We start from the raw sequence: 27,763 nt of genomic DNA, 5'->3' as shown, positions 1-27,763 counted from the left end.
TCGTGTCTCGCACAGTGACAGGGACCCTGTTTATGTCTCATCGTGTCTCGCAGTGATAGGGACCCTGTTTCTGTCTCCTCGTGTCTCTCACAGTGACAGGGACCCTGTTTCTGTCTCATCGTTTCTCATCACAGTGACAGGGACCCTGTTTCTGTCTCCTCGTGTCTCGCACAGTGACAGGGACCCTGTTTATGTCTCATCGTGTCTCACAGTGATAGGGACCCTGTTTCTGTCTCCTCGTGTCTCGCACAGTGACAGGGACCCTGTTTATGTCTCATCGTGTCTCGCAGTGATAGGGACCCTGTTTCTGTCTCCTCGTGTCTCTCACAGTGACAGGGACCCTGTTTCTGTCTCATCGTTTCTCATCACAGTGACAGGGACCCTGTTTCTGTCTCCTCGTGTCTCGCACAGTGACAGGGACCCTGTTTCTGTCTCCTCGTGTCTCGCACAGTGACAGGGACCCTGTTTCTGTCTCCTCGTGTCTCGCACAGTGACAGGGACCCTGTTTCTGTCTCCTCGTGTCTCGCACAGTGACAGGGACCCTGTTTCTGTCTCCTCGTGTCTCGCACAGTGACAGGGACCCTGTTTCTGTCTCCTCGTGTCTCGCACAGTGACAGGGACCCTGTTTCTGTCTCCTCGTTTCTCATCACAGTGATTATTTCTTGTCTCTCTTCCTGCAGTCGGTTCAGACCGTGTTTAAGTCGCTGTCCTCTCTGGACAAGACGGTGGAGAAGTGTGAGATTGATCTGAATCCCGGAGGAAACAGACTCGTGTTTCAGCTGCACTGCAAATACGGTACTGAGACAGACAGACAGGCAGACAGACAAACAGACAGAGCCCCACAATCCTGTTCAGTTTGACGCTACAATATAATCCCTTCTTCTTGGGGTCTGTGTTAGTTTACTACATTCTGAAGAGAGTTTAGTTTCATTAAAGCTGCAGACAGACAGACAGACAGACAGACAGACAGACAGAGCCCCACAATCCTGTTCAGTTTGACGCTACAATATAATCCCTTCTTCTTGGGGTCTGTGTTAGTTTACTACATTCTGAAAAGAGTTTAGTTTCATTAAAGCTGCAGACAGACAGACAGACAGACAGACAGACAGACAGACAGACAGACAGACAGACAGGCAGGCAGAGTGACCTCTCAAAACTACATTTCCCATCATCCTCCTGCTCGCGTATGCAGCCGAGATGTATTTACCAGCGAGCAGGAGGATGATGGGAAATGTAGTTCCCGAGAGGGCCAGGCGGATGTGAGCAGGAGGATGATGGGAAATGTAGTTCTGAGAGGGCCAGGCGGATGTGAGCAGGAGGATGATGGGAAATGTAGTTCAGAGAGGCCCAGGCGGATGTGAGCAGGAGGATGATGGGAAATGTAGTTTCCAAGAGGGCCAGGCGGATGTGAGCAGGAGGATGATGGGAAATGTAGTTCCGAGAGGTCCAGGCGGAAGTGAGCAGGAGGATGATGGGAAATGTAGTTCAGAGAGGTCCAGGCGGATGTGAGCAGGAGGATGATGGGAAATGTAGTTCCGAGAGGCCCAGGCAGATGTGAGCAGGAGGATGATGGGAAATGTAGTTCCGAGAGGTCCAGGCGGATGTGAGAAGGAGGATGATGGGAAATGTAGTTCAGAGAGGTCCAGGCAGATGTGAGAAGGAGGATGATGGGAAATGTAGTTCAGAGAGGTCCAGGCGGATACACAGGAAGCCATCTTGGAGGCAGTGGAAAGCGATTTAAAAAAGTGAAATTTTTTTTTTAAAATTAAAAAACCTTTTCATAAACAGCTGTAGCAACACATGGGAACACGCAACACAATACAATAAATAAAATCCTTATTATTATTATTATTATTATTATTATTATTATTATTATTATTATTATTATTATTATTATTATTTCTTAGCAGACGCCCTTATCCAAAAATACATTTCAAGAATCACAGTATTAATACAATTAAGAGCAAGATAAATACAATGACTTGGGTTCTAGCAAGTACAAGAATGACAAAAAAACGATTCAATAACGGAGCAGAAAACAGTGTCAGTGATAGTTACATCAGGATATGATTAAATACAAAGTACTACAGATTAAATAACACTTGACAGATTACAGTACTCTAAAGTACAGGATTAAACGCAGTAAAATAGGGACAGTAGATCTAACTCGCTGTGATCCTAACTTGTTGCCTCCTGGTTCATATTGTATTCTAGCAGTGTTATTATTATCTGCACTGTCTGTAAACTGCACTGTGTTTAAATATGAAGCTTGCATTGTAATCCTGTCTGTGCTGCCCTGTGACTCCTGTGTGCGTCTCTCCTCCTCCTCCTCCTCCTCCCTCTTCCTCTCAGGGATCACGAAGACCCACAATCTGTCCTTCCAGGAGAGCGAGTCTCTACAACCTGTCTTTCAGAAGGACGGATACGCCAATGTGCTCCGAGCCCAGCCCAGGTGAGGCGAGGAACTACAGCTCCCAGCATGCCCCTGCACCCGCAGCCACAGCCCGGGGGTGGGGAGGGGGGTTATGGGAGCTGTAGTTCTTTATAAGGAAACTGGAAACACTGCTAGAGATGGACTGAGAAGACAAACTGCAGTTTTACACTGGAAGCATGTCTATGGAAATAGTCCGATTATAAACTACAGCTCCCAGCATGCCTCTGCCCTGGCAGTAACAGTGAGGGATGATGGGAGCTGTAGTTTTTATTCTGGTTCTGTCTTTAGCCGTGTTACCGTTGTAAACACACACACATCTATCTGTCTCTCTATCTATCTATCTATGTCTCTCTGTCTGTCTGTCTCTGTCTGTGTTCTGTCTGTCTGACTATCTATCTACTGCAGCCAATCCTGCCTTATAGCTGCCCTTATGAAAAACTAGAGCTCCCAGCATCCTTCACTGTCGCTGCCAGTGCAGAGGCCTGCTGGGAGCTGTAGTGCGTTTTTTGTTTTTGTAGTTTTAATTTTGTTCAGTGCTTGCGTCCACTGCTCTCTGCCTCCCCCTGCAGGCTGCCTGCAGTGCTTGTGTTCACTGCTCTCTGCCTCCCCCTGCAGGCTGCCCGCAGTGCTTGTGTTCACTGCTCTCTGCCTCCCCCTGCAGGCTGCCCGCAGTGCTTGTGTTCACTGCTCTCTGCCTCCCCCTGCAGGCTGCCTGCAGTGCTTGTGTTCACTGCTCTCTGCCTCCCCCTGCAGGCTGCCCGCGGTGCTTGTGTTCACTGCTCTCTGCCTCCCCCTGCAGGCTGCTGGCAGTGCTTGTGTTCACTGCTCTCTGCCTCCCCCTGCAGGCTGCCTGCAGCGCTTGTGTTCTCTGCTCTCTGCCTCCCCCTGCAGGCTGCTGGCAGCGCTTGTGTTCACTGCTCTCTGCCTCCCCCTGCAGGCTGCCCGCAGTGCTTGTGTTCACTGCTCTCTGCCTCCCCCTGCAGGCTGCCTGCAGTGCTTGTGTTCTCTGCTCTCTGCCTCCCCCTGCAGGCTGTCCGCAGTGCTTGTGTTCACTGCTCTCTGCCTCCCCCTGCAGGCTGCCCGCAGTGCTTGTGTTCACTGCTCTCTGCCTCCCCCTGCAGGCTGCCCGCAGTGCTTGTGTTCACTGCTCTCTGCCTCCCCCTGCAGGCTGTCCGCAGTGCTTGTGTTCACTGCTCTCTGCCTCCCCCTGCAGGCTGCTCGCAGTGCTTGTGTTCACTGCTCTCTGCCTCCCCCTGCAGGCTGCCTGCAGTGCTGGTGTTCACTGCTCTCTGCCTCCCCCTGCAGGCTGCCCGCAGTGCTTGTGTTCTCTGCTCTCTGCCTCCCCCTGCAGGCTGCCCGCAGCGCTTTCGTTCACTGCTCTCTGCCTCCCCCTGCAGGCTGCCCGCAGTGCTTGTGTTCACTGCTCTCTGCCTCCCCCTGCAGGCTGCCTGCAGTGCTTGTGTTCACTGCTCTCTGCCTCCCCCTGCAGGCTGTCCGCAGTGCTTGTGTTCACTGCTCTCTGCCTCCCCCTGCAGGCTGCCTGCAGTGCTTGTGTTCACTGCTCTCTGCCTCCCCCTGCAGGCTGCCCGCAGTGCTTGTGTTCTCTGCTCTCTGCCTCCCCCTGCAGGCTGCTGGCAGCGCTTGTGTTCACTGCTCTCTGCCTCCCCCTGCAGGCTGCCTGCAGCGCTTGTGTTCACTGCTCTCTGCCTCCCCCTGCAGGCTGCTGGCAGCGCTTGTGTTCACTGCTCTCTGCCTCCCCCTGCAGGCTGCCTGCAGTGCTTGTGTTCACTGCTCTCTGCCTCCCCCTGAAGGCTGCCCGCAGCGCTTGTGTTCACTGCTCTCTGCCTCCCCCTGCAGGCTGCCCGCAGTGCTTGTGTTCACTGCTCTCTGCCTCCCCCTGCATGCTGCCCGCAGTGCTTGTGTTCACTGCTCTCTGCCTCCCCCTGCAGGCTGCCTGCAGTGCTTGTGTTCACTGCTCTCTGCCTCCCCCTGCAGGCTGCCCGCAGCGCTTGTGTTCACTGCTCTCTGCCTCCCCCTGCAGGCTGCCCGCAGTGCTTGTGTTCACTGCTCTCTGCCTCCCCCTGCAGGCTGCCCGCAGTGCTTGTGTTCACTGCTCTCTGCCTCCCCCTGCAGGCTGCCCGCAGTGCTTGTGTTCACTGCTCTCTGCCTCCCCCTGCAGGCTGCCCGCAGTGCTTGTGTTCTCTGCTCTCTGCCTCCCCCTGCAGGCTGCCCGCAGTGCTTGCGTTCACTGCTCTCTGCCTCCCCCTGCAGGCTGCCCGCAGTGCTTGTGTTCACTGCTCTCTGCCTCCCCCTGCAGGCTGCCTGCAGCGCTTGTGTTCACTGCTCTCTGCCTCCCCCTGCAGGCTGCCCGCAGTGCTTGTGTTCACTGCTCTCTGCCTCCCCCTGCAGGCTGCCCGCAGTGCTTGTGTTCACTGCTCTCTGCCTCCCCCTGCAGGCTGCCTGCAGTGCTTGTGTTCACTGCTCTCTGCCTCCCCCTGCAGGCTGCCCGCAGTGCTTGTGTTCACTGCTCTCTGCCTCCCCCTGCAGGCTGCCCGCAGTGCTTGTGTTCACTGCTCTCTGCCTCCCCCTGCAGGCTGCCCGCAGCGCTTGTGTTCACTGCTCTCTGCCTCCCCCTGCAGGCTGCCCGCAGTGCTTGTGTTCACTGCTCTCTGCCTCCCCCTGCAGGCTGCCCGCAGTGCTTGTGTTCACTGCTCTCTGCCTCCCCCTGCAGGCTGCCTGCAGTGCTTGTGTTCACTGCTCTCTGCCTCCCCCTGCAGGCTGCCCGCAGTGCTTGTGTTCACTGCTCTCTGCCTCCCCCTGCAGGCTGCCCGCAGTGCTTGTGTTCACTGCTCTCTGCCTCCCCCTGCAGGCTGCCCGCAGTGCTTGTGTTCACTGCTCTCTGCCTCCCCCTGCAGGCTGCCCGCAGTGCTTGTGTTCACTGCTCTCTGCCTCCCCCTGCAGGCTGCCCGCAGTGCTTGTGTTCACTGCTCTCTGCCTCCCCCTGCAGGCTGCCCGCAGTGCTTGTGTTCACTGCTCTCTGCCTCCCCCTGCAGGCTGCTGGCAGCGCTTGTGTTCACTGCTCTCTGCCCCCCCCCTGCAGGCTGCCTGCAGTGCTTGCGTTCACTGCTCTCTGCCTCCCCCTGCAGGCTGCCCGCAGTGCTTGTGTTCACTGCTCTCTGCCTCCCCCTGCAGGCTGCCTGCAGTGCTTGTGTTCACTGCTCTCTGCCTCCCCCTGCAGGCTGCTAGCGGACACGGTGGTGCATTTCCCCCCCTCGCTGGAAGAAGTGAACGTGACGGTGAGTGGAGAACGAGTGCAGTTCAGAAACCACCTGGAGGACGAGCAAGGTAGAGGATTAACCAGCGAAGAAACACACACACTGAAACACACACACACACTGAAACACACACACTGAAACAAACACACACTGAAACACACACACTGAAACACACACACACACTGAAACACACACACACACTGAAACACACACTGAAACACACACACTGAAACACACACACACACTGAAACACACACACACACACACACTGAAACACACACACTGAAACACACACTGAAACACACACACACACCGAGACACACACACACACTGAAACACACACACACACTGAAACACACACACACTGAAACACACACTGAAACACACACACTGAAACACACACACACACTGAAACACACACACACACACACACTGAAACACACACACACACTGAAACACACACTGAAACACACACACACTGAAACACACACACACACTGAAACACACACACACACTGAAACACACACTGAAACACACACACACACCGAAACACACACACACACCGAGACACACACACACACTGAAACACACACACACACTGAAACACACACACACTGAAACACACACTGAAACACACACACACTGAAACACACACACACACCGAGACACACACACACACTGAAACACACACACACTGAAACACACACACTGAAACACACACACACTGAAACACACACTGAAACACACACACACTGAAACACACACACACTGAAACACACACACACACTGAAACACACACACACACTGAAACACACACACTGAAACACGCACACACTGAAACACACACACTGAAACACACACACACTGAGACACACACACACACACACACACACACTGAAACACACACTGAAACACACACACACTGAAACACACACACACACACACACACACACTGACACACACACACACTGACACACACACACACTGACACACACTGAGGAGGAGCAAGGTAGAGGATTAACCAGCGAAGAAACACACACACTGAAACACACACACACCGAAACACACACACACTGAAACACACACACACTGTGACACACACACACACTGAAACACACACACACTGAGGAGGAGCAAGGTAGAGGATTAACCAGCGAAGAAACACACACACTGAGACACACACACACTGAAACACACACACACACTGAAACACACACACACTGAAACACACACACACACACACACTCACACTGAGACACACACACTGAGACACACACACTGACACTGAGATACACACACACCGAGACACACACACACTGAGACACACACTGACACACACACACTGACACACACACACACTGAGACACACACACACTGACGCACACACATACACACTGAGACACACACACACTGAGACGCACACACACACTGAGACACACACACTGAGAGACACACACACACACACACACACTGAGACACACACACTGAGAGACACACACACACACACACACACTGAGAGACACACACACTGACACACATATATATATATATATAAATACACTGCGGTCAAATGTGTGTGAAGGACTACAGCTCCCAGCACCCCTCTCTGCCGGTGCTGGTGCAGAGGCATGCTGGGAGCTGTAGTTCTCTCTGCGGGTTCCCTCTCCAGACGCGTCGAAGATGATGCTGACTGAGATGAGTCTCGATGCTGACGAGTTCGAGAGCTTCCAGGTTCGAGAGGAGACGGGAATCACCTTCTGTCTGAAAGAGCTCCGGGTGAGAGATCCTGCAGTCCAGTCTAGTGATGTTAAACTGCAGTTACAATGTAATTCCAGTCCAGTCTAGTGATATTAAACTGCAGTTACAATGTAATTCCAGTCCAGTCTAGTGATATTAAACTGCAGTTACAATGTAATTCCAGTCCAGTCTAGTGATATTAAACTGCAGTTACAATGTAATTCCAGTCCAGTCTAGTGATATTAAACTGCAGTTACAATGTAATTCCAGTCCAGTCTAGTGATATTAAACTGCAGTTACAATGTAATTCCAGTCCAGTCTAGTGATATTAAACTGCAGTTACAATGTAATTCCAGTCCAGTCTAGTGATATTAAACTGCAGTTACAATGTAATTCCAGTCCAGTCTAGTGATATTAAACTGCAGTTACAATGTAATTCCAGTCCAGTCTAGTGATATTAAACTGCAGTTACAATGTAATTCCAGTCCAGTCTAGTGATATTAAACTGCAGTTACAATGTAATTCCAGTCCAGTCTAGTGATATTAAACTGCAGTTACAATGTAATTCCAGTCCAGTCTAGTGATATTAAACTGCAGTTACAATGTAATTCCAGTCCAGTCCAGTCTAGTGATATTAAACTGCAGTTACAATGTAATTCCAGTCCAGTCTAGTGATATTAAACTGCAGTTACAATGTAATTCCAGTCCAGTCTAGTGATATTAAACTGCAGTTACAATGTAATTCCAGTCCAGTCTAGTGATATTAAACTGCAGTTACAATGTAATTCCAGTCCAGTCTAGTGATATTAAACTGCAGTTACAATGTAATTCCAGTCTAGTCTAGTGATATTAAACTGCAGTTACAATGTAATTCCAGTCCAGTCTAGTGATGTTAAACTGCAGTTACAATGTAATTCCAGTCCAGTCCAGTCTAGTGATATTAAACTGCAGTTACAATGTAATTCCAGTCCAGTCTAGTGATATTAAACTGCAGTTACAATGTAATTCCAGTCTATGATAATTGGATTTCTATTGTCTCTGTGTCGGGTGTCTCCCTCTGAGAGAGAAGGGAGGGAAACTGTCTCCATTGTGGATCCATCTTGGAGCCGGTTCCCTGTGTAAAGTATTGGAGGGTTGGAGCCAAGATGGCCTCCGCAGAGCTGCAGTTTCCTGACCTCTTCATTGCGGAGGCTTAGAGTGCGAGAGAATGAAACGCACTCTCAACACGATCAGAGAGAGACACTCAGAAACATACAGAATCATTATTATTATTGGCAGTAGTAATAGTATTTTGGTTATTATTATTATTATTAATATTATTGTTATTATTATTATTATTATTATTATTATTATTATTATTATTATTATTATTATTATTATTATTATTATTATTTGCAGGGTCTCCTGAGTTTCGCGGAGTCCTCCGGATTGCCTCTCAGTATGTACTTTGATCAACCAGGCAGGTATGAAAACTGAACCATTAATAGATCTGTCTGTCTGTCTGTCTGTCTGTCTGTCTGTCTGTCTGTCTGCTTTAATGAAACTAAACTCTTCAGAATGTAGTAAACTAACACAGACCCCAAGAAGAAGGGATTATATTGTAGCGTCAAACTGAACAGGATTGTGAGGCTCTGTCTCTCTCTCTCTCTCTCTCTCTCTCTCAGGCCGGTGGTGTTTGGGCTGGACGACCCTGTTCTGGAGGTTAATTTTGTTCTGGCCACTCTGTCAGATGAGGAGACCACGACCCACAGGGAGAGGAACCGGAGGTGAGAGAGGAGAGGAGAAACTCAAAAACCAGAAGAGACTGAGAGAGAAAGTCAAGTTAGCAGAGAAACGTTTTAATGCCTTCGTCATCCAGAACTTCACTGGATCAGAAACTCGAAACCAGAAGAGACCGAGAGAGAAAGTCAAGTTAGCAGAGAAACGTTTTAATGCCTTCGTCATCCAGAACTTCACTGGATCAGAAACTCCAAACCAGAAGAGACCGAGAGAGAAAGTCAAGTTAGCAGAGAAACGTTTTAATGCCTTCGTCATCCAGAACTTCACTGGATCAGAAACTCCAAACCAGAAGAGACCGAGAGAGAAAGTCAAGTTAGCAGAGAAACGTTTTAATGCCTTCGTCATCCAGAACTTCACTGGATCAGAAACTCCAAACCAGAAGAGACCGAGAGAGAAAGTCAAGTTAGCAGAGAAACGTTTTAATGCCTTCGTCATCCAGAACTTCACTGGATCAGAAACTCCAAACCAGAAGAGACCGAGAGAGAAAGTCAAGTTAGCAGAGAAACGTTTTAATGCCTTCGTCATCCAGAACTTCACTGGATCAGAAACTCCAAACCAGAAGAGACCGAGAGAGAAAGTCAAGTTAGCAGAGAAACGTTTTAATGCCTTCGTCATCCAGAACTTCACTGGATCAGAAACTCCAAACCAGAAGAGACCGAGAGAGAAAGTCAAGTTAGCAGAGAAACGTTTTAATGCCTTCGTCATCCAGAACTTCACTGGGATGGGGGATGGATGATGTCACTGACAGGCTGGTTTATATTTTAAGAAAGTAAATGAGACTAAATGTACGACAGGGAAGAGTCAAGGATAATAAATGGATCTGAATCCAGCGATTCCTGCAGGTTTAAACAGACAGGAACAGCATTGTGACATCATTAACTGTGCAGCCAATGACGTCACAGCAAGAACACATTTCAATAGGAGGGAGTGGGTGTGGTTACCGTGACATCACAAGCCAGGAAGGAGGCTTCGCTGTTCGTTTTCAGACACACTGTCCCTCGATAAAAACGTTTTAAACACACCGCAGCTGCGGGAAGCCAGCTATTTTGAGCAAAAAAGTTTTATATATTAAATATACCTTTTGTTTGTTTTTCTTGCTCACAGTCGCCCCCCTCAGGCCGACACCAGCCACGACGACTTCCTGAGCGATGACATGGACAGCTATATGATCGCCATGGAGACCAGCGCTGTGGGCGGGGCCGAGGCACAGCCCTGCAGTACCGGGTCTGACCACAGGAGGGAGAGGGAGCCTGTCTCTGCAGCCTGCAGTACCAGGTCTGACCACAGGAGGGAGAGGGAGCCTGTCTCTGCAGCCTGCAGTTCAGGGTCTAAACAGCAGAGGGGGCGGGAGAGCGGGAGTGAGGAAGAGGAGGAGGAGGAGGAGGAGGAGTTACCCGGGACCCCTCCACAAAAGAGAGTAAGAGAAGAAACTGAATAGAACAGCGCTGTGTGTGTGTGTGGATTACTGCACTGTATTGTGTGTGTGTGTGTGTGGATTACTGCACTGTATTGTGTGTGTGTGTGTGTGTGTGGATTACTGTACTGTATTGTGTGTGTGTGTGTGTGTGGATTACTGTACTGTATTGTGTGTGTGTGTGTGTGTGTGGATTACTGTACTGTATTGTGTGTGTGTGTGTGTGTGTGGATTACTGCACTGTATTGTGTGTGTGTGTGTGTGTGTGTGGATTACTGTACTGTATTGTGTGTGTGTGTGTGTGTGTGTATTACTGTACTGTATTGTGTGTGTGTGTGTGTGGATTACTGTACTGTATTGTGTGTGTGTGTGGATTACTGCACTGTATTGTGTGTGTGTGTGTGTGGATTACTGCACTGTATTGTGTGTGTGTGTGTGTGGATTACTGTACTGTATTGTGTGTGTGTGTGTGTGTGTGTGTGTGTGGATTACTGTACTGTATTGTGTGTGTGTGTGTGTGTGTGTGGATTACTGTACTGTATTGTGTGTGTGTGTGTGTGTGTGTGTGTGGATTACTGTACTGTATTGTGTGTGTGTGTGTGTGGATTACTGTACTGTATTGTGTGTGTGTGTGTGTGTGTGTGGATTACTGTACTGTATTGTGTGTATGTGTGTGTGTGTGTGGATTACTGCACTGTATTGTGTGTGTGTGTGGATTACTGCACTGTATTGTGTGTGTGTGGATTACTGTACTGTATTGTGTGTGTGTGTGGATTACTGTACTGTATTGTGTGTGTGTGTGTGTGTGTGTGTGTGTGTGTGGATTACTGTACTGTATTGTGTGTGTGTGTGTGTGTGGATTACTGCACTGTATTGTGTGTGTGTGTGGATTACTGCACTGTATTGTGTGTGTGTGTGTGTGTGTGTGGATTACTGTACTGTATTGTGTGTGTGTGTGTGTGTGTGTGTGGATTACTGCACTGTATTGTGTGTGTGTGTGTGTGTGTGTGTGTGGATTACTGTACTGTATTGTGTGTGTGTGTGTGTGGATTACTGTACTGTATTGTGTGTGTGTGTGGATTACTGCACTGTATTGTGTGTGTGTGTGTGTGTGTGTGTGGATTACTGTACTGTATTGTGTGTGTGTGTGTGTGTGTGTGTGGATTACTGTACTGTATTGTGTGTGTGTGTGTGTGTGGATTACTGTACTGTATTGTGTGTGTGTGTGTGTGTGTGTGGATTACTGTACTGTATTGTGTGTGTGTGTGTGTGGATTACTGTACTGTATTGTGTGTGTGTGTGTGTGTGTGTGGATTACTGTACTGTATTGTGTGTGTGTGTGTGTGTGGATTACTGTACTGTATTGTGTGTGTGTGTGTGTGGATTACTGTACTGTATTGTGTGTGTGTGTGGATTACTGCACTGTATTGTGTGTGGATTACTGTACTGTATTGTGTGTGTGTGGATTACTGTACTGTATTGTGTGTGTGTGTGTGTGTGGATTACTGTACTGTATTGTGTGTGTGTGTGTGTGTGTGTGTGTGTGGATTACTGTACTGTATTGTGTGTGTGTGGATTACTGCACTGTATTGTGTGTGTGTGTGGATTACTGCACTGTATTGTGTGTGTGTGTGTGTGTGGATTACTGTACTGTACTGTGTGTGTGTGTGTGTGTGTGTGTGGATTACTGTACTGTATTGTGTGTGTGTGTGTGTGGATTACTGTACTGTATTGTGTGTGTGTGTGTGTGTGTGTGTGGATTACTGTACTGTATTGTGTGTGTGTGTGTGTGGATTACTGTACTGTATTGTGTGTGTGTGTGGATTACTGCACTGTATTGTGTGTGTGTGTGTGTGTGTGGATTACTGTACTGTATTGTGTGTGTGTGTGTGTGTGTGGATTACTGCACTGTATTGTGTGTGTGTGTGTGTGGATTACTGTACTGTATTGTGTGTGTGTGTGGATTACTGCACTGTATTGTGTGTGTGTGTGTGTGTGTGTGTGGATTACTGTACTGTATTGTGTGTGTGTGTGTGTGTGTGTGGATTACTGTACTGTATTGTGTGTGTGTGTGTGTGTGGATTACTGCACTGTATTGTGTGTGTGTGTGTGTGGATTACTGTACTGTATTGTGTGTGTGTGTGGATTACTGCACTGTATTGTGTGTGTGTGTGTGTGTGGATTACTGCACTGTATTGTGTGTGTGTGTGTGTGTGTGTGTGGATTACTGTACTGTATTGTGTGTGTGTGTGTGTGTGTGTGGATTACTGTACTGTATTGTGTGTGTGTGTGTGTGTGTGGATTACTGTACTGTATTGTGTGTGTGTGTGTGTGGATTACTGTACTGTATTGTGTGTGTGTGTGTGTGGATTACTGTACTGTATTGTGTGTGTGTGTGTGTGGATTACTGCACTGTATTGTGTGTGTGTGTGTGTGTGTGGATTACTGTACTGTATTGTGTGTGTGTGTGTGTGTGGATTACTGTACTGTATTTGTGTGGATTACTGCACTGTATTGTGTGTGTGTGTGTGTGTGTGTGGATTACTGTACTGTATTGTGTGTGTGTGTGTGTGTGGATTACTGTACTGTATTGTGTGTGTGTGTGTGTGGATTACTGCACTGTATTGTGTGTGTGTGTGTGTGGATTACTGCACTGTATTGTGTGTGTGTGTGTGTGTGTGTGTGGATTACTGTACTGTATTGTGTGTGTGTGTGTGTGTGGATTACTGCACTGTATTGTGTGTGTGTGTGTGTGGATTACTGTACTGTATTGTGTGTGTGTGTGTGTGTGGATTACTGTACTGTATTGTGTGTGTGTGTGTGTGTGGATTACTGTACTGTATTGTGTGTGTGTGTGTGTGTGTGTGGATTACTGTACTGTATTGTGTGTGTGTGTGTGTGGATTACTGTACTGTATTGTGTGTGTGTGTGGATTACTGCACTGTATTGTGTGTGGATTACTGTACTGTATTGTGTGTGTGTGGATTACTGTACTGTATTGTGTGTGTGGATTACTGTACTGTATTGTGTGTGTGTGTGTGTGTGTGTGTGTGTGGATTACTGTACTGTATTGTGTGTGTGTGTGTGTGTGTGTGGATTACTGTACTGTATTGTGTGTGTGTGTGTGTGTGGATTACTGCACTGTATTGTGTGTGTGTGTGGATTACTGCACTGTATTGTGTGTGTGTGTGTGTGTGTGGATTACTGTACTGTATTGTGTGTGTGTGTGTGTGGATTACTGTACTGTATTGTGTGTGTGTGTGTGTGTGTGTGTGGATTACTGTACTGTATTGTGTGTGTGTGTGTGTGTGTGTGGATTACTGCACTGTATTGTGTGTGTGTGTGTGTGTGTGGATTACTGTACTGTATTGTGTGTGTGTGTGTGTGTGTGTGTGTGGATTACTGTACTGTATTGTGTGTGTGTGTGTGTGTGGATTACTGTACTGTATTGTGTGTGTGTGTGTGTGTGGATTACTGTACTGTATTGTGTGTGTGTGTGTGTGTGGATTACTGCACTGTATTGTGTGTGTGTGTGTGTGTGTGTGTGGATTACTGTACTGTATTGTGTGTGTGTGTGTGTGTGGATTACTGCACTGTATTGTGTGTGTGTGTGTGTGGATTACTGTACTGTATTGTGTGTGTGTGTGGATTACTGCACTGTATTGTGTGTGTGTGTGTGTGTGGATTACTGCACTGTATTGTGTGTGTGTGTGTGTGTGTGGATTACTGCACTGTATTGTGTGTGTGTGTGTGTGTGTGTGTGGATTACTGTACTGTATTGTGTGTGTGTGTGTGTGTGTGTGGATTACTGTACTGTATTGTGTGTGTGTGTGTGTGTGTGGATTACTGTACTGTATTGTGTGTGTGTGTGTGTGGATTACTGTACTGTATTGTGTGTGTGTGTGTGTGTGTGTGGATTACTGTACTGTATTGTGTGTGTGTGTGTGTGTGGATTACTGCACTGTATTGTGTGTGTGTGTGTGTGTGTGGATTACTGTACTGTATTGTGTGTGTGTGTGTGTGTGTGTGTGGATTACTGTACTGTATTGTGTGTGTGTGTGTGTGTGGATTACTGCACTGTATTGTGTGTGTGTGTGTGTGTGTGTGTGTGGATTACTGTACTGTATTGTGTGTGTGTGTGTGTGTGGATTACTGTACTGTATTGTGTGTGTGTGTGTGTGTGTGTGGATTACTGCACTGTATTGTGTGTGTGTGTGTGTGTGTGGATTACTGTACTGTATTGTGTGTGTGTGTGTGTGTGTGGATTACTGCACTGTATTGTGTGTGTGTGTGTGTGGATTACTGTACTGTATTGTGTGTGTGTGTGGATTACTGCACTGTATTGTGTGTGTGTGTGTGTCTGGATTACTGTACTGTATTGTGTGTGTGTGTGTGTGTGTGGATTACTGTACTGTATTGTGTGTGTGTGTGTGTGTGTGTGGATTACTGTACTGTATTGTGTGTGTGTGTGTGTGTGTGTGTGTGTGGATTACTGTACTGTATTGTGTGTGTGTGTGGATTACTGTACTGTATTGTGTGTGTGTGTGTGTGTGGATTACTGCACTGTATTGTGTGTGTGTGTGTGTGTGTGTGGATTACTGTACTGTATTGTGTGTGTGTGTGTGTGTGGATTACTGTACTGTATTGTGTGTGTGTGTGTGTGTGTGTGTGGATTACTGTACTGTATTGTGTGTGTGTGTGTGTGTGTGGATTACTGTACTGTATTGTGTGTGTGTGTGGATTACTGTACTGTATTGTGTGTGTGTGTGTGTGTGTGTGGATTACTGTACTGTATTGTGTGTGTGTGTGTGTGGATTACTGCACTGTATTGTGTGTGTGTGTGTGTGTGTGTGTGTGTGTGTGTGTGGATTACTGTACTGTATTGTGTGTGTGTGTGTGTGTGGATTACTGTACTGTATTGTGTGTGTGTGTGTGTGTGTGGATTACTGTACTGTATTGTGTGTGTGTGTGGATTACTGCACTGTATTGTGTGTGTGTGTGTGTGTGGATTACTGCACTGTATTGTGTGTGTGTGGAGTACTGTACTGTATTGTGTGTGTGTGTGGATTACTGTACTGTATTGTGTGTGTGTGTGTGTGTGTGTGTGTGGATTACTGTACTGTATTGTGTGTGTGTGTGTGTGGATTACTGTACTGTATTGTGTGTGTGTGTGTGTGGATTACTGTACTGTATTGTGTGTGTGTGTGTGTGTGTGTGGATTACTGTACTGTATTGTGTGTGTGTGTGTGTGTGGATTACTAAACTGTATTGTGTGTGTGTGTGTGTGTGTGTGGATTACTGTACTGTATTGTGTGTGTGTGTGTGTGTGTGGATTACTGTACTGTATTGTGTGTGTGTGTGTGTGTGTGTGTGGATTACTGTACTGTATTGTGTGTGTGTGTGTGTGTGGATTACTGCACTGTATTGTGTGTGTGTGTGTGTGGATTACTGTACTGTATTGTGTGTGTGTGTGTGTGTGTGTGTTTGTGTGTGGATTACTGTACTGTATTGTGTGTGTGTGTGGATTACTGCACTGTATTGTGTGTGTATGTGTGTGTGTGTGTGGATTACTGTACTGTATTGTGTGTGTGTGTGTGTGTGTGTGGATTACTGTACTGTATTGTGTGTGTGTGTGTGTGTGTGTGTGGATTACTGTACTGTATTGTGTGTGTGTGTGTGTGTGGATTACTGTACTGTATTGTGTGTGTGTGTGGATTACTGCACTGTATTGTGTGTGTGTGTGTGTGGATTACTGTACTGTATTGTGTGTGTGTGTGTGTGTGTGTGGATTACTGTACTGTATTGTGTGTGTGTGTGTGTGTGTGTGTGTGTGGATTACTGTACTGTATTGTGTGTGTGTGTGTGTGTGTGTGTGGATTACTGTACTGTATTGTGTGTGTGTGTGGATTACTGTACTGTATTGTGTGTGTGTGTCTGTGTGTGTGTGGATTACTGCACTGTATTGTGTGTGTGTGTGTGTGTGTGTGTGGATTACTGTACTGTATTGTGTGTGTGTGTGTGTGTGGATTACTGTACTGTATTGTGTGTGTGTGTGGATTACTGCACTGTATTGTGTGTGTGTGTGTGTGTGTGTGGATTACTGTACTGTATTGTGTGTGTGTGTGTGTGTGGATTACTGCACTGTATTGTGTGTGTGTGTGGATTACTGTACTGTATTGTGTGTGTGTGTGTGTGGATTACTGTATTGTGTGTGTGTGTGTGTGTGTGTGTGTGGATTACTGCACTGTATTGTGTGTGTGTGGATTACTGCACTGTATTGTGTGTGTGTGTGTGGATTACTGTATTGTGTGTGTGTGTGTGTGTGTGTGTGTGGATTACTGCACTGTATTGTGTGTGTGTGTGTGGATTACTGTATTGTGTGTGTGTGTGTGTGTGTGTGTGGATTACTGTACTGTATTGTGTGTGTGTGTGTGTGGATTACTGTACTGTATTGTGTGTGTGTGTGGATTACTGCACTGTATTGTGTGTGTGTGTGTGTGTGTGTGTGTGGATTACTGTACTGTATTGTGTGTGTGTGTGTGTGTGTGGATTACTGTACTGTATTGTGTGTGTGTGTGGATTACTGCACTGTATTGTGTGTGTGTGTGTGGATTACTGTACTGTATTGTGTGTGTGTGTGTGGATTACTGTACTGTATTGTGTGTGTGTGTGTGTGTGTGTGTGGATTACTGTACTGTATTGTGTGTGTGTGTGGATTACTGCACTGTATTGTGTGTGTGTGTGTGGATTACTGTACTGTATTGTGTGTGTGTGTGTGTGTGTGGATTACTGTACTGTATTGTGTGTGTGTGTGTGTGTGTGTGTGTGGATTACTGTACTGTATTGTGTGTGTGTGTGTGTGGATTACTGTACTGTATTGTGTGTGTGTGTGTGTGTGGATTACTGTACTGTATTGTGTGTGTGTGTGTGTGTGTGTGTGGATTACTGTACTGTATTGTGTGTGTGTGTGTGTGTGGATTACTAAACTGTATTGTGTGTGTGTGTGTGTGTGTGTGGATTACTGTACTGTATTGTGTGTGTGTGTGTGTGTGTGTGTGTGGATTACTGTACTGTATTGTGTGTGTGTGTGTGTGGATTACTGTACTGTATTGTGTGTGTGTGTGTGTGTGTGTGTGGATTACTGTACTGTATTGTGTGTGTGTGTGTGTGTGTGTGTGTGTGGATTACTGTACTGTATTGTGTGTGTGTGTGTGTGTGTGTGTGGATTACTGTACTGTATTGTGTGTGTGTGTGGATTACTGTACTGTATTGTGTGTGTGTGTCTGTGTGTGTGTGGATTACTGCACTGTATTGTGTGTGTGTGTGTGTGTGTGTGTGGATTACTGTACTGTATTGTGTGTGTGTGTGTGTGTGGATTACTGTACTGTATTGTGTGTGTGTGTGGATTACTGCACTGTATTGTGTGTGTGTGTGTGTGTGTGTGGATTACTGTACTGTATTGTGTGTGTGTGTGTGTGTGGATTACTGCACTGTATTGTGTGTGTGTGTGGATTACTGTACTGTATTGTGTGTGTGTGTGTGTGGATTACTGTATTGTGTGTGTGTGTGTGTGTGTGTGTGTGGATTACTGCACTGTATTGTGTGTGTGTGGATTACTGCACTGTATTGTGTGTGTGTGTGTGGATTACTGTATTGTGTGTGTGTGTGTGTGTGTGTGTGTGGATTACTGCACTGTATTGTGTGTGTGTGTGTGGATTACTGTATTGTGTGTGTGTGTGTGTGTGTGTGTGGATTACTGTACTGTATTGTGTGTGTGTGTGTGTGGATTACTGTACTGTATTGTGTGTGTGTGTGGATTACTGCACTGTATTGTGTGTGTGTGTGTGTGTGTGTGTGGATTACTGTACTGTATTGTGTGTGTGTGTGTGTGTGTGGATTACTGTACTGTATTGTGTGTGTGTGTGTGTGTGGATTACTGCACTGTATTGTGTGTGTGTGTGTGTGGATTACTGTACTGTATTGTGTGTGTGTGTGTGTGTGTGTGGATTACTGTACTGTATTGTGTGTGTGTGTGGATTACTGCACTGTATTGTGTGTGTATGTGTGTGTGTGTGTGGATTACTGTACTGTATTGTGTGTGTGTGTGTGTGTGGATTACTGTACTGTATTGTGTGTGTGTGTGTGTGTGTGTGGATTACTGTACTGTATTGTGTGTGTGTGTGGATTACTGCACTGTATTGTGTGTGTGTGTGTGTGTGTGTGTGGATTACTGTACTGTATTGTGTGTGTGTGTGTGTGGATTACTGTACTGTATTGTGTGTGTGTGTGGATTACTGCACTGTATTGTGTGTGTGTGTGTGTGTGTGTGGATTACTGTACTGTATTGTGTGTGTGTGTGTGTGTGGATTACTGCACTGTATTGTGTGTGTGTGTGGATTACTGTACTGTATTGTGTGTGTGTGTGTGTGGATTACTGTATTGTTTGTGTGTGTGTGTGTGTGTGTGTGTGTGGATTACTGCACTGTATTGTGTGTGTGTGGATTACTGCACTGTATTGTGTGTGTGTGTGTGGATTACTGTATTGTGTGTGTGTGTGTGTGTGTGTGGATTACTGCACTGTATTGTGTGTGTGTGTGTGTGTGGATTACTGCACTGTATTGTGTGTGTGTGTGTGTGTGTATTACTGCACTGTATTGTGTGTGTGTGGATTACTGCACTGTATTGTGTGTGTGTGTGTGTGGATTACTGCACTGTATTGTGTGTGTGTGTGTGTGGATTACTGTACTGTATTGTGTGTGTGTGTGTGTGTGGATTACTGCACTGTATTGTGTGTGTGTGTGTGTGTGGATTACTGTACTGTATTTTGTGTGTGTGTGTGTGGATTACTGTACTGTATTGTGTGTGTGTGTGTGTGTGTGTGGATTACTGTACTGTATTGTGTGTGTGTGTGTGTGTGTGTGGATTACTGCACTGTATTGTGTGTGTGTGTGTGTGTGTGGATTACTGTACTGTGTTGTGTGTGGAGTAAACTATTGTATTGTGTGTGTGTGTTAACTATTCTGTTGTGTGTCTCTCTCTCTCAAACAGTGTTGTCTCATCTCTATTTCCTTTCTCTCTCATTGTCTCTATTTCCTCCCTCTCTCTCTGTTGTCTCGTCTCTGAGTGTCTATTTCCTCTCTGAGTGTCTCTATTTCCTCTGTGTTGTCTCATCTGAGTCTCTATTTCCTCTCTCTGTTGTCTCATCTCTCTGAGTGTCTCTATTTCCTCTCTCTGTTGTCTCATCTCTCTGAGTGTCTCTATTTCCTCTGTGTTGTCTCGTCTCTGTGTTCTCATCTCTCTGAGTCTCTATTTCCTGTGTTGTCTCGTCTCTGAGTCTCTATTTCCTCTCTCTGAGTGTCTCTATTTCCTCTCTGTGTTGTCTCGTCTCTGAGTCTCTATTTCCTCTCTCTGAGTGTCTCTATTTCCTCTCTGTGTTGTCTCGTCTCTGAGTCTCTATTTCCTCTCTGTGTTGTCTCGTCTCTGAGTCTCTATTTCCTCTCTCTGAGTGTCTCTATTTCCTCTCTGTGTTGTCTCGTCTCTGAGTCTCTATTTCCTCTCTCTGAGTGTCTCTATTTCCTCTCTGTGTTGTCTCGTCTCTGAGTCTCTATTTCCTCTCTCTGAGTGTCTCTATTTCCTCTCTGTTGTCTCATCTGTTTGTATTTCCTCTCTGTTGTCTCATCTGTCTGTATTTCCTCTTTTCCTGTGTTGTATTCTTTCCCTCTGTGTGTTATTCTGCATATTAATTTCTCTGTGTTATTCTGCATATTAATTTCTCTGGGTGTGTTATTCTGCATATTAATTTCTGTGTGTTATTCTGCATATTAATTTCTCTGTGTGTTATTCTGCATATTAATTTCTGTGTGTTATTCTGCATATTAATTTCTCTGTGTGTTATTCTGCATATTAATTTCTGTGTGTTATTCTGCATATTAATTTCTCTGTGTGTTATTCTGCATATTAATTTCTCTGTGTGTTATTCTGCATATTAATTTCTCTGTGTGTTATTCTGCATATTAATTTCTCTGTGTGTTATTCTGCATATTAATTTCTCTCTGTTATTCTGCATATTAATTTGTCTGTGTGTTATTCTGCATATTAATTTCTCTCTGTTATTCTGCATATTAATTTGTCTGTGTGTTATTCTGCATATTAATTTCTCTGTGTGTTATTCTGCATATTAATTTCTCTGTGTGTTATTCTGCATATTAATTTCTCTCTGTGTTATTCTGCATATTAATTTCTCTCTGTGTGTGTTATTCTGCATATTAATTTCTCTGTGTGTTATTCTGCATATTAATTTCTCTGTGTGTGTTATTCTGCATATTAATTTCTCTGTGTGTTATTCTGCATATTAATTTCTCTGTTATTCTGCATATCAATTTCTCTGTTATTCTGCATATTAATTTCTCTGTGTGTTATTCTGCATATTAATTTCTCTGTTATTCTGCATATTAATTTCTCTGTTATTCTGCATATTAATTTCTCTGTGTGTTATTCTGCATATTAATTTCTGTGTTATTCTGCATATTAATTTCTCTGTGTGTTATTCTGCATATTAATTTCTCTGTGTGTTATTCTGCATATTAATTTCTCTGTGTGTTATCCTGCATATTAATTTCTCTGTGTGTTATTCTGCATATTAATTTCTCTGTGTGTTATCCTGCATATTAATTTCTCTGTGTGTTATTCTGCATATTAATTTCTCTGTTATTCTGCATAGTAATTTCTCTGTGTGTGTGTTTCTCTGCATAGTAATCTGTATTCCTCTCTGTGTGTATTTCACTGTGGTGTATTGTATCAACATTGAATTGTTTTGTATATTAAGCCCATATATTTTCAACTCTCTCTCTATTCCTGTATTAAACTGTATTTATTCTCTCTCTCTCTCTCTCTCCTCCTCAGTTCCGCTCGCTGTTCTTCGGTTCCGTCCTCTCCCCTTACTCCCAGGGAGCCAATCAGACGCTTCGGAACCAGGAAGTGCTCGCTGAGGCCAGCGACAGTGACCCGGAGGAACAGGAAGAGGAAACAGCAAAGAAATAAAAACGAACGAACAAAAGAAAGAAAGAACTGAGCAAATTAACACCAAAAAAAGTAGACTTTGAATTTGTATCACTAGGGTGACTCATTGTCGCCCCCTGCTGGTGGAGGGGGTGTAGTGCAGGCGGTCGTGCGCACACAGGTCACAGGTCACACATTTTGAACTGCTAATCCCTTTGTCGTGAAACCTGCACGTGATGGAGGGAGTGAGAGAGAGAGAGAGAGAGGAGGATGAAGAAGAGAGAGGAAGAGAGGTAGACTCAAGCAACACAAATTGATTGATTAGTAAATAAACAAGACTGATTTTTGTCATCAATATAAAGTGAGTTTGAGTTTTATTATGGATCCATTTTGACGCAAGAATCTGGAAGAATTGATCACATATTGATCTGTACAAAGTAAAAAAAAAACATCCCTGGCGAGACTGATCGATTTATTGATTACCCATGCCTGTTAGTTTGCGATCCTCAATTAAACACTCAGCAAAACGATCAATAAAAACCTGTTAGGTGAAACTAGAAGAGATCGAGTCAAGCAGACCAGCTCTAGTGCCTTCATCAGCGTGATTGAAACTAAACTGAGTCCAGCAGACCAGCTCTAGTGCCTTCATCAGCGTGACTGAAACTAAACTGAGTCAAGCAGACCAGCGTTTGGGCTCTAGTGCCTTCATCAGCGTGACTGAAACTAAACTGAGTCAAGCAAACCAGCGTTTGGGCTCCAGTGCCTTCATCAGCGTGATTGAAACTAAACTGAGTCCAGCAGACCAGCTCTAGTGTGGGGCTCTAGTGCCTTCATCAGTGTTATTGAAACTAAACTGAGTCAAGCAGACCAGCTCTAGTTTGGGGCTCTAGTGCCTTCATCAGTGTGACTGAAACTAAACTGAGTCCAGCAGACCAGCTCTAGTTTGGGGCTCTAGTGCCTTCATCAGCGTGATTGAAACTAAACTGAGTCAAGCAGACCAGCTCTAGTTTGGGGCTCTAGTGCCTTCATCAGCGTGATTGAAACTAAACTGAGTCCAGCAGACCAGCGTTTGGGCTCTAGTGTCTTCATCAGCGTGACTGAAACTAAACTGAGTCCAGCAGACCAGCTCTAGTTTGGGGCTCTAGTGCCTTCATCAGTGTGATTGAAACTAAACTGAATCAAGCAGACCAGCGTTTGGGCTCTAGTGCCTTCATCAGCGTGATTGAAACTAAACTGAGTCAAGCAGACCACCTCTAGTTTGGGGCTCTAGTGCCTTCATCAGCGTGACTGAAACTAAACTGAGTCCAGCAGACCAGCGTTTGGGCTCTAGTGCCTTCATCAGCGTTATTGAAACTAAACTGAGTCCAGCAGACCAGCTCTAGTTTGGGGCTCTAGTGCCTTCATCAGCGTGATTGAAACTAAACTGAGTCAAGCAGACCAGCTCTAGTTTGGGGCTCTAGTGCCTTCATCAGTGTGACTGAAACTAAACTGAGTCCAGCAGACCAGCTCTAGTTTGGGGCTCTAGTGCCTCCATCATCGTGACTGAAACTAAACTGAGTCCAGCAGACCAGCGTTTGGGCTCTAGTGCCTTCATCAGCGTGATTGAAACTAAACTGAGTCAAGCAGACCACCTCTAGTTTGGGGCTCTAGTGCCTTCATCAGCGTGATTGAAACTAAACTGAGTCCAGCAGACCAGCTCTAGTTTGGGACTCTAGTGCCTTCATCAGCGTGATTGAAACTAAACTGAGTCAAGCAGACCAGCTCTAGTTTGGGGCTCTAGTGCCTTCATCAGCGTGATTGAAACTAAACTGAGTCCAGCAGACCAGCTCTAGTTTGGGGCTCTAGTGCCTTCATCAGTGTGATTGAAACTAAACTGAGTCCAGCAGACCAGCTCTAGTTTGGGGCTCTAGTGCCTTCATCAGCGTGATTGAAACTAAACTGAGTCCAGCAGACCAGCTCTAGTTTGGGCTCCAGGTTTGATGTCACTCTGCGATATCTTTATTGCTTATCAGAGACTTGCAGAATAAAAAGCTGCGTCAAAATTGGGTTCGTTTCGCTCGCTGTCTCGTCTTTTACTTGTAGATTCTTCTGGGTTCGCTGAGAATAATTCCACCTTCCTTCAGCGCGGCGCGAAACTTCTGCATCTGAAATAAATCATTAAAAAAAGAGTTTCTATATTATACAGCAAACACGATTCAGACAGTCCCCCTGAGTTTCAATCTGCATAGTTTTATATATTATACAGCAACACCAAACACGATTCAGACAGTCCCCCTGAGCTTCAATCTGCATAGTTTTATATATTATACAGCAACACCAAACACGATTCAGACAGTCCCCCTGAGTTTCAATCTGCATAGTTTTATATATTATACAGCAACACCAAACACGATTCAGACAGTCCCCCTGAGCTTCAATCTGCATAGTTTTATATATTATACAGCAACACCAAACACGATTCAGACAGTCCCCCTGAGTTTCAATCTGCATAGTTTTATATATTATACAGCAACACCAAACACGATTCAGACAGTCCCCCTGAGTTTCAATCTGCATAGTTTTGTCTGCCTGACTCTGTTTGGTGTCTAACACTATGCAGATTGAAGCTGAGGGGAGCTGTCTGTATCTCTGTCTCACCCTCTCTGTTTTGTAGCTCCAGGGCACGGCTCTGAAGTGGAGGTGCTGTACCCCTGATTCGAGGCAGCGCTGTGCCAGCACCCTCCCCACGCTCTCGCTGGCCAGGACGTCCCGAGTGCTGTACAGGTGCCTCTTCACAGCCCACTCCTGTGTGGAGGCAGAGACCACCACCTCCCCAGAGGGGACGTGCTCCACATGGGCTGAGACGTGGTGCTGGGAGTGTTCAATACACAGCCTGGAGAGAGAGAGAGTGAGAGAGGAGAGAGTGAGAGAGACACGCAGAAACACAAACTAGAGAGAGGAGAGGCACAGAAACACAGACTAGAGAGGAGAGAGGCACAAACAGACTAGAGAGAGGAGACACACATTAACAGACTAGAGAGAGGAGAGACAGGCACAAACACAGACTAGAGAGAGGAGAGACATTAACAGACTAGAGAGAGGAGAGGAGAGAGGCACAAACACCGACTAGAGAGAGGAGAGACATTAACAGACTAGAGAGAGGAGAGGAGAGACAGGCACAAACAGACTAGAGAGAGGAGAGACACATTAACAGACTAGAGAGAGGAGAGGAGAGACAGGCACAAACACAGACTAGAGAGAGGAGAGACACATTAACAGACTAGAGAGAGGAGAGGCACAGAAACACAGACGAGAGAGGCACAAACAGACTAGAGAGAGGAGAGACATTAACAGAGAGGAGAGGCACAAGCAGAAACAGACTAGAGAGAGGAGAGGCACATTAACAGATTAGAGAGAGGAGAGACACAGGCAGAAATACAGATTAGAGAGGAGAGGAGAGGCACAGAAACACAGACTAGAGAAAGGAGGCACACAGAAACAGACTACAGAGAGGAGAGACAGACAGATAGGCAGGGTGATTCATAATCATAGATAAATAACCAGAGAGAGGGGGTGATTATGAATCATAGACAGATAAACAGATAGAGAGACAGGGTGATTCATAATCAGCCCAACTTCGTTGGAACATCGCCAAAACTGGAGAGAACATGGAGGGTGATCTGAAAAGAAAAAGGATGTGTGACACGCACGCTCTCGCTCTCTCTCTCTCTCCCCCTCTCTCTCACCTGTGCCAGCACGCTCTCCTCGGCCACACTGTCTCCCAGCCGCGGTCCTTCATTGCCAGCGACATGCGCTCCAGGTTTCTGGGGTTGCGGTTCACGAATTGGGGGTTCACCAGCTCCGCACTGCCCCTCGGAACCCGCTGCCCCCGCTCACTGCTCTCCTCCTCCCCGTCACGAGGCCGCGGAGACACCAAACAGGAGGAGAAGCGCACAGCTAGAGACAGAGAGACGAGAGCCACCATCACCACGGGACTGGATATTAATATCATCAAGCACAAGTTATACAGAGGGGGAGGAGATAGGGAGCTCTGTGTCTGCCTGTCTGTCTGCAGCTTTAATGAAACTAAACTCTTCAGAATGTAGTAAACTAACACAGACCCCAAGAAGAAGGGATTATATTGTAGCGTCAAACTGAACAGGATTGTGGGGCTCTGTCTGTCTGTCTGTCTGTCTGTCTGCAGCTTTAATGAAACTAAACTCTTTTCAGAATGTAGTAAACTAACACAGACCCCAAGAAGAAGGGATTATATTGTAGCGTCAAACTGAACAGGATTGTGGGGCTCTGTCTGTCTGTCTGTCTGTCTGTCTGTCTGCAGCTTTAATGAAACTAAACTCTCTTCAGAATGTAGTAAACTAACACAGACCCCAAGAAGAAGGGATTATATTGTAGCGTCAAACTGCACAGGATTGTGGGGCTCTGTCTGTCTGTGGTCAGAATTTCAGCATCACCTAGAATTTTAGGACTGAGACACAAACATACAATCACACTGTCGATTGCACTAGTCCGAATTGTCTTCCGCTGTCCAAAGAACTACAGCTCCCATCACCCCTCTCTATTACTAGCTAGGTTGAGGCATGCTGGGAGCTGTAGTTTTTTTTTAATTACATTTTTTGGTTGCAAAAAAACTACATACACGTAACACGTACAGCTATCTGAAGAGGTTTGTATCACCTAGAATTTTAGGATTGAAACATCATTAAAAAAAATATATTTACAAGAACAATAGTGTCCCCAAGCCAGCTTGGAAACCTAATAATGATACAAGGGATAAAATATAATTAAAAGGGATCACGACAGAAGAACAAAAACTACATTTCAATAGAAGATAGGTTTATTTTTGCACGCGTGGGCTTGGTTCTAAGAGTGTGCGTGTGGCAGGAATGTGCCTGACGTCATTTCGGTGTTATTATGATGATGATGATGATTATAAAGTCATGTCAAATTTACCCGTTTCTTTAAAGACGTCCTTGAAATCCACGCCAGCCGCCCGCATCGAAAACAAACCGCCGAAAACTCTCCACTTCCCACGAATTCCTTTCAAAAGAGACATTTCACCAGTATCTACAGTCTAATTAAAACCAGCTGCCGTTTCTATCTGTGTTTTGAGTTTGTTTTTAATTATTTCTAGGTGATAGATATTTTTTTTTGTCATGTACAGCGAACTCGCACGCCGCTTGAAGGCGCGGCCATCTTTAGTACTGCCGGCGACCTCTGGCTTCACAGAAGGAGGTGGGGCAAAGAGAGCCGCCATCTTCGTTAATGGCAAAAGTCTGCTTATTTTAAGTTGCTGGTCGGAGGGATGTTAGTGAAACACAGATCGGACAAGCATTGAGAAAGATTTTAAATGACAATTTGACTTTATATTAAGAGATACTAGCATTTAAAATGCAAACGAAAAGACGTTTATATATATATATATATAATTGTGTGTTTATTTAGCAGACGCCTTTATCCATATGGGCTGTATTACATTGTTTTTGCTCAGTCTGTGTTGCTTTGACTGTGAGTTCAGGAGCTGCTCTTCAGTTCTAGCTGCGCTGCCATAGTTATTGTATTGTGAATCGGTCCAGCCCTGGCTAGGACTACAGCTCCCAGCATGCCTCTGCACCCGCGGCAATGGTGAGGGATGCTGGGAGCTGTAGTTCTTTAACTGCAATGCGCTGTAGTTGCCACAGACTCGCGTGTAAGCCAGTCCAGCACAGCAAACAGAACAATACAAAACAGCGTGAATGCAGTCATTTAAAATCGGAAAGAGATTTTTGGGGAAAAACGCGTCCCTGCAACGAGATTAGCAGAGCACAAGGACGAGGTTCAATTCCCTTGACAAACAGAGCTATCGATTCAATAGACAAACAACGGGAAACCCAGCCAGCCTCAGATTACAGCACTGAGACACACCCAACACCCAGCATTACGAGTCACGCAGGCTGCAGCACTACTAAAACACGCTTAATAAGAGCAGGTTTTACTACCAGCTTGATCAGCCCCAGTGTGCCTAGCTAACAAGCTCAGGTGTGTCTTATTATTAAACTCCCAGTGAAACCAGGACTGGATCACACTGCTGTGCAGCAGGAGTCTCGTTATTATTTGTTTATTTAGGCAGACGCCTTTATCCAAGGAGAC

General features: G+C 45.8%; 2 protein-coding genes across 3 annotated transcripts in view; one reads left to right on the top strand and one right to left on the bottom strand.

Moving 5' to 3' along the window:
- Positions 1 to 21,998, top strand: part of LOC131732568 (cell cycle checkpoint control protein RAD9A-like) — a 27,953-nt gene extending 5,955 nt beyond the window's left edge. Inside the window, exons 4-12 of one of the 2 annotated variants that reach the window (XM_059021103.1) lie at positions 681 to 795; positions 2,353 to 2,452; positions 5,673 to 5,779; positions 7,379 to 7,485; positions 8,845 to 8,909; positions 9,111 to 9,212; positions 10,330 to 10,449; positions 10,501 to 10,642; positions 21,542 to 21,998. In XM_059021103.1, the coding sequence (XP_058877086.1) occupies positions 681 to 795; positions 2,353 to 2,452; positions 5,673 to 5,779; positions 7,379 to 7,485; positions 8,845 to 8,909; positions 9,111 to 9,212; positions 10,330 to 10,449; positions 10,501 to 10,642; positions 21,542 to 21,679 (996 nt within the window). In that variant the 3' untranslated portion in view covers positions 21,680 to 21,998. Of the gene's footprint in view, positions 1 to 680; positions 796 to 2,352; positions 2,453 to 5,672; positions 5,780 to 7,378; positions 7,486 to 8,844; positions 8,910 to 9,110; positions 9,213 to 10,329; positions 10,643 to 21,541 lie in introns of both variants that reach the window. The other variant, XM_059021102.1, reaches the window with a different exon arrangement.
- On the bottom strand, positions 21,980 to 26,871 carry LOC117410247 (large ribosomal subunit protein uL18m). The gene is made up of 4 exons (XM_059021104.1): positions 26,588 to 26,871; positions 25,363 to 25,573; positions 24,275 to 24,509; positions 21,980 to 23,781 (listed from the first exon to the last, which is right to left on the bottom strand). Exons 1-4 carry the CDS (start codon positions 26,688 to 26,690, stop codon positions 23,710 to 23,712), a joined length of 621 nt encoding a protein of 206 aa, XP_058877087.1. The 5' UTR covers positions 26,691 to 26,871; the 3' UTR covers positions 21,980 to 23,709.
- Positions 26,872 to 27,763: the final 892 nt, after the last annotated feature.

This window comes from Acipenser ruthenus, unplaced genomic scaffold (genome assembly GCF_902713425.1).
Source record: "Acipenser ruthenus unplaced genomic scaffold, fAciRut3.2 maternal haplotype, whole genome shotgun sequence".
Classification (NCBI taxonomy): Eukaryota; Metazoa; Chordata; class Actinopteri; order Acipenseriformes; family Acipenseridae; genus Acipenser; species Acipenser ruthenus.
This window is presented reverse-complemented; position numbering and strand designations above follow the sequence as displayed.

What these genes read in the sequence shown, in the direction of transcription:
- LOC117410247 (XM_059021104.1), bottom strand. Translation starts at nt 26,690, where the DNA reads ATGTCTCTTTTGAAAGGAATTCGTGGGAAGTGGAGAGTTTTCGGCGGT. An exon ending in GGACGTCTTTAAAGAAACGG is followed by an intron (nt 25,574 to 26,587) that starts GTAAATTTGACA and finishes CTCTGTCTCTAG; the next exon opens with CTGTGCGCTTCTCCTCCTGT. An exon ending in GGAGCTACAAAACAGAGAGG is followed by an intron (nt 23,782 to 24,274) that starts GTGAGACAGAGA and finishes GATTTATTTCAG; the next exon opens with ATGCAGAAGTTTCGCGCCGC.